This window comes from Melanotaenia boesemani, chromosome 12 (assembly GCF_017639745.1).
Source record: "Melanotaenia boesemani isolate fMelBoe1 chromosome 12, fMelBoe1.pri, whole genome shotgun sequence".
Lineage (NCBI taxonomy): Eukaryota > Metazoa > Chordata > Actinopteri > Atheriniformes > Melanotaeniidae > Melanotaenia > Melanotaenia boesemani.
Window position 1 is genome coordinate 11,483,584 of NC_055693.1, and position 14,061 is coordinate 11,497,644.

Genomic DNA, 14,061 nt, shown 5'->3' on the forward strand with positions numbered 1-14,061 from the left:
CACCTGCTGGAAATAGAATAATAAATAAATAAAAACAAATGTGAAAAGACAAATACTTTGCTTAGATAAACTACAACAATTCTTTTTTCTTTTAATGTTGAGTTTTTTTTAAGTAAAAGGCATTAATATCTGCAAAAAAATAAATGAAATAAATAAATAAAAAAAAGCATGTCCAATTATCTGAATTTTAGTGCATTTATTATGCTTACTAAGACTTTCAGCATGTAGCACTAATAATAATGATAGGTGAATGGTTAAGAAAAGAAAAATTGAACAAAAGTGACTTTTTTAAGTAAAGAAAAGTAGCCAAGGGTGAAAAGCTGGGGCAGAGAATTAGAGAACACCTGTCAGCAATTATACTTGGAAGAAAGAAAGGGCAGCAGGAAATAGACGTGTTCTAATTAAAACCACTAGTTAAAAACTTCCTCCGCCTGCTCCAAGACCATGCACATTTATTTATGTTTGCGTATGTGTGTGCACACATGTGCACATGCGTGTTTGTACTGAGTCTAAGGTAAAAAGCCAGACCAGACACATGCCTTTCACTGCTGATTTAACTGAAGCTTTAAAAGGGTGTATCGGCCACTTAAGAAAATGCTAAGCTGTACTGCTTGCCTGTAAAAGCACATACGAAGAGAGAGAGGGAAAAAGAGAAAAATACTAGCAGTTTCAGTATTAAGTGTTTTTTTCTTTTCTTTTTTTTTTTTTTACTGAAAAATTAAATAAACTTTAAACCATATGACAGAAGCAGTGAAGAAGACAGACAGTTCCTCCTGTAAGTGAAGCATATGGAGCTGATCAGAAAGGTCTGCATTAATGATGTCACTGTCTCCTGACCTTTTAGGACTTGACATCCGTACAGAACTCCTTTATAGAAAGCCAGAGGCATGGCCGAGCCCAAACAAACACCTCTTAACTGACACATAGGTCTAGCTAGTTAAAACAAAATGTACTTAAAAAAACAGAAAAGAAAAGAAATTGGGAACCCAAACATATGGGTTTGCAATATCTTACATCAAAATCAATCAGTTCAGGATAAGCCTCACATGCTTTAATTGATACATTAGAGCCTCAGTAAGCAGTTGTAAGAAACTTTTTTTGTTTCTTGTAGTAAACGTGTGAACAGTTGTAGCACATTTAATTATTTCAAAGAGAATATGAATAAGTGAATGTGATGCAGCACAATGGTGAGCCTGAGCGATCTGAGTCAACAGTGAGTTCACAAGTGGCAGAAGGCACCATTGTGCTGTTACTGAAAGCGATCAGGCTTATGAAGCTAATCTGAAGAAATGTCATCCTTTGTTTGAGCAGCAGCCAAGAAAAACACACTCTGTCCCCGACAGTCCTGACACAAGGATCGGTTCTCTCTTTACCGAGAGATGGGAAAGTTTATTATGACTGCTTTGATGATTCCTGTGGTTTCTTCTTACGCTGAGTCTGTGTTATCATCCTTAGTTTTTTGCTTCTTTTATTTATTTAATGTTTAAACATAACACTGTCAAAGAAAAAAAAAAGTTTTTGAGCTCTCCTACTTTGAGCTCAGTTTGGTTCTAAGAAAGATTGGAATCATGATTCGCAGCTCACCCACTGAACCTCCTGAGTGTCCTCCACTTTGGGCAACATAATGGCTGGGGGAAGAACCTTCGCCTGCAGAATGATCTGCAAGTCAAGCTCAGCCAGGCCACTGGAAACTGAGTTAACCCTCACACACTTCTCAGTCCGGCCCAAGTCCAGGTCTGATAACATCCTGGGAATGGTTTCCCTGGCTTCTGCCTGGAAAACAGATTCACAAAACACAGACAGAAACTATGACTATTCAATACATCACATTTACTTACAATGAAGGCTGGAAAAAAAGTCATTTTCAATCATTTTAAATGTGTTGAAGTTGGTATATTAATTTCAGAAGCAATTATGGTTGCTGTCCGGTCACACAACGGAAATGTGTACTTCTACATGCACAAAAATGCAGTGACTGATCATTTTCATTTATCAAGTTATAATTGAAAAACTGTACAGGAATGCAATAAAGTTTCATTTGCTTGATGAAAATGTTCCTATATAAGTCATGTTGGCTGCTGAGCAAGAGCATAAAAATAATCGTTGCATTAGGAACAAAAAATAATGTGTGATCAAAGTCGTTATTCATCAATTTGGCAAAAATAACAAGATGATAAAACATTAACGACCCCCTTAAGTGAAAATAATTTATTTTCTTAGGTCCATATAATTCTAAAACCAGAAGACATCTAAGAAAATACATATTATGGCTAAGCCACCTTTACACAAAATATTATAAATCTCAACTAATATATGTCAGTTACAAAAGCTTACACAAGTTTTGAAGTTGTATTACATTTCATTTTAGATGAAAAAAATACTAGTGCAATAATTGCCTCTCATGTTGACTGAATAAATCAAATAACATCAGCTGGTGGAAAATGCATAAGTAACATATGTTTTCCATTTCTTTATTACTCACTTGTGTCTAAATTGCAAATTGTCAACAACAAGCCCATCCTCACTTGGACAGTGTCAGATAGTGTGTAAAGAAAGTCCTTGTGCGATATCAAAGCATAAGGTAGCCTTTAACCTCAGCAGGTAAATACAACAATGTCTTACTATGATTACACATAAATCCAAACCAGGTACTTGTGATTTCTCACCCTTACATCAGCCAAACAAAACAGAAAATGAAACTAAAAGTAAATAGAAAATTAATTAAAACATTAAAAATGAATCAAACTGAAAAAAATGATCTTCTTCCACCCTACCTTCAGCCACTTATAAGGATTGTGTGAAGAGTCTAGAACAGGGATGTCAAACTTTAGTCTCTAAGAGCAGATCCAACTGAGCTCTTAAAAAGATAAAGTCCTCCTCAATCCTGTAAGTGACTTATTAATTTGTATCAGATGTGTAGAAGCAGGAAAACATCCAAAACCTGAAGGGCAGTGGCCCTCGAGGATTGGGGTGGGACATCTACGGTCTAGAGCAGGGCTACTCAGTTCGGTCCTACGAGGGCTGCAGCCCTGCAGGTTTTCAATGTGGGACTCAAATTATTGAGTCATTGTGCAGATAGGCCGTTGAATCCATTTCATTTACCTCAGATGAGTTTGACCAGGGACACATGGAAAACCTGCAGGACTGCTGCCCTCGTAGGACCGAATTGAGTAGCCCTGCTCAAGATTGACAGTTACTGTCTTTGGTGTCCATGTCTAAGGCTGCCAGGGCTGGTGCGTTGGGTGAAGCCTTTCCATTGGTCCCTTGCAGTGACTACAGGTGGTAGTATTTGACTCACTGGAAACAAGAACAGATTGTAAAAATAATCCCAAAAATATGGATTCAGAAAGTCAGTTTCATACATAATCAACCCCTCAACTTAAATAAGGTTTTTCAAAACTGATGATTGATAACTAATCTAACATGAGCAACATTAAACATTTTTAAATTGTTTTTAGGTTTTGTGAATAAATGGAATGATAATTCAACTTTATTTTCTCCCAAAATTTGAACTGAATGAGTTGAGTAGGAAGGGAGGCAAGGAAAATGGGAAAAAGAAAAAAAAAAAAAATTAAAAACAAGCCTAGACCCTGTTTCTATCAGTAACACAGTGGCACATGCTGCTATACTCAAACCAGATGCTGAGGCTAAAAGAATGGAGAGAAAGCAGGATGGAATAGAGAGAGAAGTCGGGAGAGGAGAGCGCTTCTGTGGGAGAAATGTGGTCTGAGTTAAGCAGCATGAGGAAATGGTGGCTTATGAGTTGTCAGCTTCGATCAGAAGCTGAAGCATTTGAATTCTGGCGCACGTTTGTCTTCGGAGATGCTCAAACTGGGATTCTTTTTGTTAATCCAATCATTTACCACTAAAAATCTTCATTAGGATAGTTGAAACCTAATGAAGATTTGCTGAAAGAAATGGAGTCTTTTAGATGCTCATTAATCAAATAAAAACAGGCCACTAAAATATCACACCAAAACACTGAAATAACGCATCTTGATGAAACACACTTCTTGATGGCAACTTGGTGGAATAAAAGTTATGAATGCACTGCTCCATGCTGAACAACTAACTAGTGTGATAACTAACAGATTGATCACTGCAGTAATGTAAAAGTGTTCATTGTAGAGAATACACAGAAAGACACATGTACAGCTCATAGGTCATAATGTCTTGTTAAAAAAAAACTACAGAGGACCAAAATCAACTTAGATAGATTTCTGTGAGAGCTTATGAGAACCCCTCATGGGTCACAGGACGAAACAGTGCATGCTCTGATCTCCAGGAATGCAGAACTGCATTTGATATTATGAACACTTCTCCAATATCAATAAAATACAGTATCAAACTACATATCAAAGATTTTCTTGGATTTAATAGGGGTCATGAGCTGGCTGAACTGCTGTGTGTCATCTATGTCTCCCTTTTGCCTCACTGAATGAGACAAGAAGGACTGTCACACCATATGATGGGTGCACTGTGATCTTTGACTCTTGCTCAAGTTTTGCTCTCTCTTTCTCCTTCTTACTGCCGCTCATAAGCCAAGAGAGACCCATAACTGTATCGTGGTAACTTAAAACGGATGGGGCGATTTATGCAGCCATAATTCACTATTCATAAACCTGCTACTTGGTAGATAAAATTCTGTCTTTCTGTCCGCAGTTCAGGGTGACAGGAGAAAGCTGATCTGTGAGAACTCCCAGCTGCTTTATGTACCCAGAGTCAGACTGATCCTTAACCAAACTAGACCCACAGAGATAAATGATCAAGCTACATGGTCTTTATCATTTACAGATCAAATAAATAGCAGTGAGACAAACTTTCACTCCAAGGAGGCCCCATGATTGTATAAAATTATTTAAATAACAACACACATCACTAACTGCAAGGATGTCTTTGGGAACTTGACTTATTTTATGACTGTATTGCTGAAATCATGACGCCACAAATGTTTAAATAGATGTCTGGGTCATGATGCACCATCATTCCTTTTATCTCCCTTTTTTCCAAAGTAAGAAAGAGATTATTCTGGCAGACACCTTGACCCCTATGGGCTTTGCTACTCCAAGCTTGAATAAAGCCCTTTGAAAAGAAGATATTTTACATTAATGGACAGCCATCCAACAAGTTGCTTCAAAGCTCCCTCCCCAATCACCTGGTCTCCCACGGAGAGCTTGCCTCAACGTCAGTTCCATCTACTCTTTGATTCCCCCCATCATTCTCATCATTAGAGGCTGACACACAGGCAAGCAGGCTTGCAAGCCGACAGCCAGGAAGACAGGACTGTAGACCGCATAGATGCACACGAGAAGCTTTTCAAGTGCAGAGAGGCTGACCTTCCAGGAGAGCGAGGGCAGCTTCTTAACACACAGCCTGAGCCTTGACGCTAAGGATCCTACAGAGTGCTGTGTGTATGTGACACAGCATGGCTGCTGCCTTGTAGACACCACATCAGACTGGAGCGTCCAAACTGATGTGTGTACAGTCCACAGCAGGACCAGCTTCCTCTTCAGCATCAGATCATGGACGTCCAGCCCTCCTGTCAAGCTGTTTGAACTAAGCAACGTCAAACATTGCCTCTGGACAGGTTAAGCATATAGGCTCACTTAGTCACTTCATTGAGTTTGTATCATTTCTCAGAGCAGTAATAGAGTAGATTCTGTATAGACATTGGATTGTCAAGATAAATGACACGATTTAAGATAATTTAAAACATTAGCAGCTTTTAAAACCACTGACTACTTTTTCAACACACAAAACTGTATTTACATTGTAATAACTAACCAGTGTATAAAAGCTACATTGGTCCAGAGGGGAAGATATATACGTTTCACAGTCAAGCCTTAAAAATTCTAAAATTATTACACTTTCTGGTCTCTGAAATTGTCACATGCCTGAATTTTTCATTACACAAAACTGTCACAGTAATAAAAGAAATTGTGAGATTTATTTTTTTTTATGGTTGCAAATATGATACATGATGCTTTCTTTAAAAGTAATATGTTTAAATTTTGTATCACACAAAAGTTGTATGGCACAACCATTACATATAAAAAAAACTCTTAAAAAGAAGCAGTAGAGGATGGAAGAAGGTGTACACTAAAAAAATATATTAAAGAACCAAGTTTAAGCTTGTATGACTCAATAATATCCAACAAAATTTCTACTTTGCTATCAGTTGTGGCTGGTTAGGGTGCAATGAAAAACAACAGGTGATGAAAAATGTTATCATTATTCATGATTTGAAACTCCCGGCCTGCATGCAGGCAGGGATGACCAACAGTATAATTGCATCTAAAGACTAGACGCACACAGACAGCGCAAACCTCCACCAAGCTATTGTAATTTCTTTTTATTTTTTATCTTTTTTTCCACTGATTGTGGGCATTAGTTTTTTGGTTAGAAACTCTAATGTCAAAATTATTCCTATCTCCCAATAGTAATGAATCCTTTAAAAAATTCCTGGATGTAGACAGTAAAATGGATCACCCTAAAAATTTAATCACTTGTTCATTTTTCCATCTCTGACATTTTCAGAAAATTTAATAAAAATCCATCCATAACTTTTTAAGCTATGTTTTGACGTATGTTGCCCCCAACTACATCACCTTTGCCTTGGTGGAGGTAAATATGTGAAGAATATGTGAGTAGTCATGAGAGCAACTCATGAGTCCATTTGTAAAAACAATCTATTTTACTTTTCTATTTCTATTGTACTTAAATGATCCAGTTCAAATATAATATAATGTTAAAGCCTTCAATTAACCAGAAAATTATAAAACTTTGCTGCAATGTGTTATCTTTCAATTTAATCATGGCAACCAGTGAAATAACATCCATGAATGTGATGGTCATATAATAATTTATGCATTTTAGCTCAAACCATGATTGTTTTCTATCTTAATCTAAGTTGCCTTTTTATTTAAATTCAACCAAAAAGGGGGAAAAAATGTTACAGCAGAATGCTGTTGTATATTATATACTGGGCCAGATCTCACAGCACATACCATAACACAAATGGTTGACGCAGCTGTGACCAACAGTGCCATCGAAACCACCTGTCTTTCCTCCACATAAGCACTTTGTGTCTTGTTAAACAATACACCACACAATTATGTGTGTTCCAATATCGAAAGACTACATGAGTTGTATTTACCTCATGCTGATGCTAGGGGTTGTATTTCAAATTATGGAGGTCTGAGTTGTGTGGATAAACAAAGAAATTTGACTGTTTCAGCTGGAAGACTTGTTGCATCTTTATTGTGGCACCTACTACACTTTGGACATGTGGACAAATATACCTGTTACATGTTTTCTTTGTAGATTGGGCAACACTTAGCTGGTGCCTTCAAACAAAAGAGTTCTGCATTTGTATTCTCCAAGTGAATATATATTGTTAGACTTGAAAAGAGAGGGAGATTATGAGTCACAATGAGTGTAGTTGTTTTTCCGTTGTTTTTCTGAGCTGGTGTTTTGCACCCTGCTGTGTGACTCGCAATGCCATTTAAAATGAGCTGTAGACTCTTGCAAGTGAAGGATGCCTTCCTGAAGTGTGACTGTGAATGCATTTGTTTGTCTGTCTTTGTCTCTTTGTCAGGGTGTGTGTGTGTGTGTGTGTGTGTTAGAAGGCTTCAAGTCATTGTGGGTGCATTCTGACAAGTGGAATGCTGCACTCCAGAAAGATAGAGTGAGATGACTGTCTAATTCAGGCTATGTTGATAGCTGAGATGTGGCAGAAGGAGATTCAGGCTTTATCTCTTTTGTTGGAGGTGCAATGTGTTATCCATTATCCTGTAAGGGTAGACAACAAGATGCAAGTGACTGGATAGAGAAGGACAAATTTGTAAATCATGACATCTGTTTGGTCAAGCTTGGTCAAAGGTGACATGAAGTAAAGTAAAACTAAAACTCCTAATCATCCATAACAAGATATAATTTTGGCTCTTTGCTTACAGTTTATGAAAACCTGAGTGTTTTGGGACTAAATTCATAGGACATGTGTATCCATTTTCAGTGGAAATGGAAAAAAAAATCTCATTAAGCCTGAGATATGACTTCTGTCAGATCAGACAAAAATCTGAACAATTTTCTCAAAAATGCTGCAAGAAGATTAAAGATTCACAAGAACAACACAGGACATGCTACAAAGATACCCTCTTCTCTTAAGGGTTAATAAACTGCCAGTCCCCCGTAAACAAAGCTGACTTCTTGGTGCTTTTACATTACATGATACCATACTGTACAGTATTGTACAACTCTAGTACTGTTTACCAGCACAGTGTGTGTGAAGCAGTGGCGACCCAGACAAGACATAATACCTTTGTTGTACATACCTTTATGTAAAGTAACTTGCACGGAATGAGTACAGAGGAGTGTGGAGGGGTTGTTGCACTGAGTTTGTTGCAGGCTTTTAGTTAAGGAGCTTTAATACCTGCTGGCAGTGATTATGAAAACTGAGCGCTGTCGAGCTCAGCTCTGTCAGCAGAGACATAAAAATTTATTTGTATATCCAAACTTTCACATGTTTTCATTAATCGTGCTCACAGTATACAATGAACATGAATAAATAGCCATAATTTAGTCAGTTTTCAGTGTGACATTCAAATGACTTTATGAAACAAGGAAACATGTCAGTGTGCATACAGTTGTACAGAGTTGTTTACCTCCACAGGTGATGACTCTCTGACCAATCAATGTTCTGCAATGTTTCACCGTCACAGTATGGTATCAGCTTAGCACAAATAGAGTAATGGCTGAGGTACTACCAAACAGAGTATGGTACTACTTACAATGGAAAACCAATAAAACACAAGACCTACTATGTAATGCAAAAGCACCATATGTTGCCTGTATAATTAATTCTTTCTCCAGCCACTGCATCTTACTGGCACCACGATCTGTATCTATCTTAAAAAACCCTTGCATGCCTGCTGTACTCTCCTCAAACCACACAGTCTATCTTACATGCTGTATGATTGGACAAAGACGCAGGTGTACATTTCTAATTTTGAAAACACCTGTAAACTTGCTCAACTGTTTCCATACAGCAAAATTTTCCTCCAATTAATACCTTGTTATGGCAGTTGCTCTGTTATGGATTTTAAATCATTTACCACCCAACAGAACAACTGGAAAACTATGTGGGTGAGCTGGATAATCTAGTGTCTTCCATTCCACAACATCACTGTCTTCTACTCGTCCAAGAGGGACTTGAAACTCCCCAACCAGTCACAGCTCTGTTGACTTCCTGGCTCTGATCCACTCATTTCACTTCAAACACGTCAGCCTTGCTGCAACTTGTTAAGTAGGCAAAGAGCTCGAGCTCATTCTCATTTGAAACTGTGACACATGTGATCCAAAACTCACACCGCTTCAAGTCTCTGACAGTTATTTGATCCCCATCATTGTTTGCATGCTGGTAATGGCCATTGTCACATCACCAATAGCACCCCCACGGTCTGAACCCAAAACACATTTGCAACTGTAGCAGTCAGTCCACATTCAAAACAAGTAATCAAAACTCACCTGTGTAGAGCTGCTTTAACAGTATTATTTAAACTGCTGAGAGTTTCAGCAGACCTCAACTGGAACCAAAAATTAGTGGTTCCTCTTTGTAACCTGTAATACCATCAGGCTATGTTTACCTGGACACCAGACTGTTATTATTAAAAAAGAAAAAATGCAGAAGTCACGCAATTACTGGCTGTCAATGTTCTAACAAGTGCTGTATTGCATGCTGTGTTTCAACAAAGTTTAGGAAAAAAAAAAAGATACAGACCAAATTATCACGCTTCAGAAAGTGAAGAAGGAATACTGCAACAGTAAACACAGAACCCTTACAAAGGGTTCTAACAAGCACCAATAAGGGTTCTCCTACAAGGGCAAGCCAAAGAGTCTTATGTGGTTATAGGCAGCACTTTTTTTTCTAAGAGTGTAGGCAACAAGGTTCTGGCACCAAAAAATGACAGGTAGAACTTATCTAATTTGATTCAGTCCTTTGTTGACTAGTAAATCCAGACAGCTGAAATGATAGATTTCAGTAAATAAACATAAACTTTTAACAATTTGATAAAACAACAATAGCCCATTATATGACACACACACACAAAATATAGGGTCTAATTAAATATTGTTTACGAGGCGATTCTCCAAAGAAATTCTCACAAACCAACATTTGTTCTCATCAGTGGGGTTCTAAATTAAGAATGGACTTGTTGGCTGAAAAAAAGTGAATCCTAATACAAAATGCTGAAATGGCATTCTATAGTGCACATTTATTAACAGATAATGTGGTGCACATTAGTGTGATGGTGGGGGAAAAAAGAGGATTCACAAAACAAGTCTTTGCATGGAGGCCAGCAGCATGCCAGCAAATTAAAGCAAAGTTATGATTTAGAGAAAAAACATATTCTTTTCAGTCTGTTTTATTTATTTTACATAAACAATGTGTTTCAAAATAAGAGATGTGTGCTTATTTTTTTTCTTAATGTGTTTCATTCTTCTCCTCTTCCTATTATTTTATGTTTTTCCTCTTCTTGAACCCCTCCCTATCACCTCTTATCCAACTGAGGTTATCTTCCAGTCGGAGAAGTGCTTGGGTACGTTACAAAGCCCACGTATCACAGATTGGTGCAGACTACAGCTGCCAGTGAAAACACAAGACTGTAACAGGATAATGAAAGAGTGAGAGAACCCCTCTGATCTTAGGTATTTTCCTCCAGCTTCAGTTCTCGCCTTCAGGACCAAAGACGGAAAATATTAGATTTTCTTTTAAAATGTGTCTTTTCAAAGGACCATCAAAATACTTGAAAAGGTGGAAATGTAATTAATGAAATGAAGGAGTTATTCAGAATTTAAAGAAAAAAAAAGTTCAGTTTACCTTCAAATCCCTACACTTTCATACTAAAGCACTATCGTTGCTCTTCTTTGCACATGTTTGCCCATTTTTCTCTCCCAAAAGTCTCTAATCAATACCTGAAACCTGACACTTAAAACTACACTCATGCACTATGACAGACGTAAGGTTTGGAATGGATGGTCTTTCTGAGCCGGCCAGGATGGGATCTATTTTCTGGTCTCACACTCCATTTGTGAGTCTTGGCAGGCTGACTGGGAGTTTCTCTCAAGTCTCCAGGGTCCTCTGAGGTGCAGAGCACACAAGTACAAACACGATCACATGTATATAAAGGAATGAAAAGTGCAGTGAAGAAAATGTTAAACCTGCCTTTTTTTTCCTTAAGTTGACAAAAAGACTTTAAAAATTTTTTTTTAGTTTAGATACTGTAGCTCATTCCAGTTATTGGCCTGTTTTATGTTTAAATGATTCATAGGTCAGTGCAAATCGGTCACTCCAATAATGCATAATAGAATGGGGAGTTGGCTAAATGCTTCTGCACATTATTGTAAATCCACAAATTTGTAGATATAATACTCACTAAATACAAGTGTTCAGTATTCATAATTCAGTTAACGTTATTCCCCAGGAGTGCTTTCTGTCAAGAATTTATTCATCTGAATCCACTTGAAAGGAGCAAAGCTTTCAGTCGTTTGGAATAACACAGTGAGGACTGAACTGAGGTCATGTATCGGTTGACATTTGGCTGCATAATTTATGTCAAGTTGAAAATCTCCAGTGTCAGACACAGTTCATGCATACACCATGGCGATTACTGACTGACAACCAGACAAAGGTAATAGACTGTAATAATGTCATCCACTGCACAATGTTACAGTACATTCTGCACTCAGCTGCTCATAATGAAAGCATGGCAGACCACCAGACCAGTGGTAAGTAATCTTGATGTGAATGTGAAGCGACAAAAGAGAAATGTTATAAGGAAAAGGTATCTTCTTTTTTTTATTATTTATATATATATATATATATATATATATATATATATATATATATATATATATATATATACATACACTGTTTAGAAAATAGAATAATGATGTTTAGACAACAAAAATTAAGCCAAAGTACATAAGTACTATGTAAAAAAAAAAAAAAAAAGCATTCAGGTATGTGTTTACATAGAAGAAGAAAGACAGTTATCGGCAGTTAGCTAAGTAATTGATGCTGCTTATTAATCTAGGGAGGGAGTCCATCATTCAGAGATTCTTTAGTGGAAAACATTCAAGACAGTTTTCAATCTTCCTGAAAGTGGACATATTTGCCAAGTGACAGCTTGACCTCTCACCTTGAAGAGAAAGTTCTGAATGCTTGATGAAGTTTCCGCCTTATCTGCAGCAGTCTCCTTAAAGTATTTGCATTATCGGCATTTGTACTGCCAACGTAGTTAGCTAGCTTTTAGCGAGCTGTTACTTTGCAAATCTGAGATGCAAGACAGATCTCAAGTGTGGCTATCTAACCAATGGGAAAGCTGGTTACATTGGAGGAGCAGTTGACTGGTTTAACTTGGTTTCACTGCCCCAAAGTGTCATGTGAAAGCTAAATGGAGAGGATAAAAAATAAAGGAAATCCAATTGCAAAAAGGATTTAATAATACAGGGGAAAATAGATATGAAAAAGGGAACTGTTACACCCGCACCAGGCTCTGCCACGGACACACCCACTCCTGCCAGGTTTCAACGCATTTAAGTACTGATCAGTACGGATTGATCACACCTGCATTCAATTCCCTACCCGGCTTCATATACCCCTGCTTCACACTCACACCTTGTCGGATCTGTATCAGCAATGCTGGACCTTCCTCCTTCCCAGCTCCGACTCCCCTGGCTGTTGTCTGGACTTCCGAGTTTAATCCCGCAATTGCCTCCAAGTCTGTTGATATCCAAGCTTGTTATTAAAATCCTGATTGAACCTGATCTGTCTCTGAGAGGTGCTTCATTACAGGAACTGTTTTTTTAAATGTATGAAATGGAAAGGTATTTATAAGCAAATTTATAAGTTGTGTTATTTATTTCTCCTTTTAGAAACATATTTCAATATGCAATTCCTCTTTAATATTTCCATTTAAATTTGTAATTACAAGACACTTCGCAATTAGATTTTTTTGGTATGAATTGTTGAATTTGAAATTATATTTAGCAATCCATATTTTTATTTCACAATTAATTACTGAATATCAAAATGTTGTATTTCTATTTCAATGACCCTCCTGGTCCTCCACAGTTGTCAAGTAACATGGTAGAAAGCTTGTGGCCTTTCCTACTGCTCATAACAGGCAGGCTCTCACAAAAATCCTATTAGATTTGAACACCCAAATTTAACACTAGAATTCTCAGACCTATGAAATTTTTCATAAGGCTGAAGTTCCCCATGTCTCATCAGCATGCCATGGACTATGTGTTCTCATGTATATTAGCACTATTAATGCTTTCCTGGAAGAACCACCCTCCCCTTCAGTTCTAACTTCCAGCTCAGGTCTCTTGTAGGTTTTTACCTTCCGTTGATCTGTAAAGTCCAATAAAAGTTTCAGTAGAGTGAAAACTCCTGAAAAAGTCAATGAAGTCTAAAATGGGCTGCAGCACAAAGCTGGGAAAAAAAAAAAAAAACAAAACAAAAAAAAAAATGTAGCGTACGCTCTTTGTCACGTCAAAAGTTCAGATGTATCAAGACTGAAATGACCATGGAAACATGTGGTGCCTCACAGCAACTTCATAACTGGTGTACGCACAATTCTACAGCTGATGATGCTTTGGAGACACTTATAGGTGATGCTGGGAAACCTATAAATAAATGTGAAGACAGTCTGAGGACTAACTGGCGCGTTGTGATGCGCACATTGGAGACACATGAACAATTAACACTGATGAGCACTTAACACACCCATATGTCTGCAATTACCTGAGCGGTTATAAAAGCCTGCACAAAATGATGGAAAAAATACAGTTAAAAAACAATGGCTGCAGTATTAGAAGACGTTGTAAATGGTGCAATACGAAGAAAGTGTGTGTTCAGAGACACAGAGGATTTACTGGCACATGATGACAACTGGCTCATCAGCCGCTTTAGGTTCCCAAGGGCAATCTTCCTGGATCTGTGCACAGAGCTGCAGCCAGCCAGCAAGGAGCACCATACAGGTGCTGACCACACTG

The 14,061-nt window shown here is 37.7% G+C and overlaps 1 protein-coding gene across 1 annotated transcript in view; it reads right to left on the minus strand.

The window, feature by feature from the left end:
* Positions 1-14,061, minus strand: part of clybl (citrate lyase beta like) — a 69,742-nt gene that overhangs the window by 11,095 nt on the left and 44,586 nt on the right. The window contains exon 3 of the mRNA XM_042002481.1: positions 1,585-1,773. Within this exon, the coding sequence (XP_041858415.1) occupies positions 1,585-1,773 (189 nt within the window). The remainder of the gene's footprint in view (positions 1-1,584; positions 1,774-14,061) is intronic.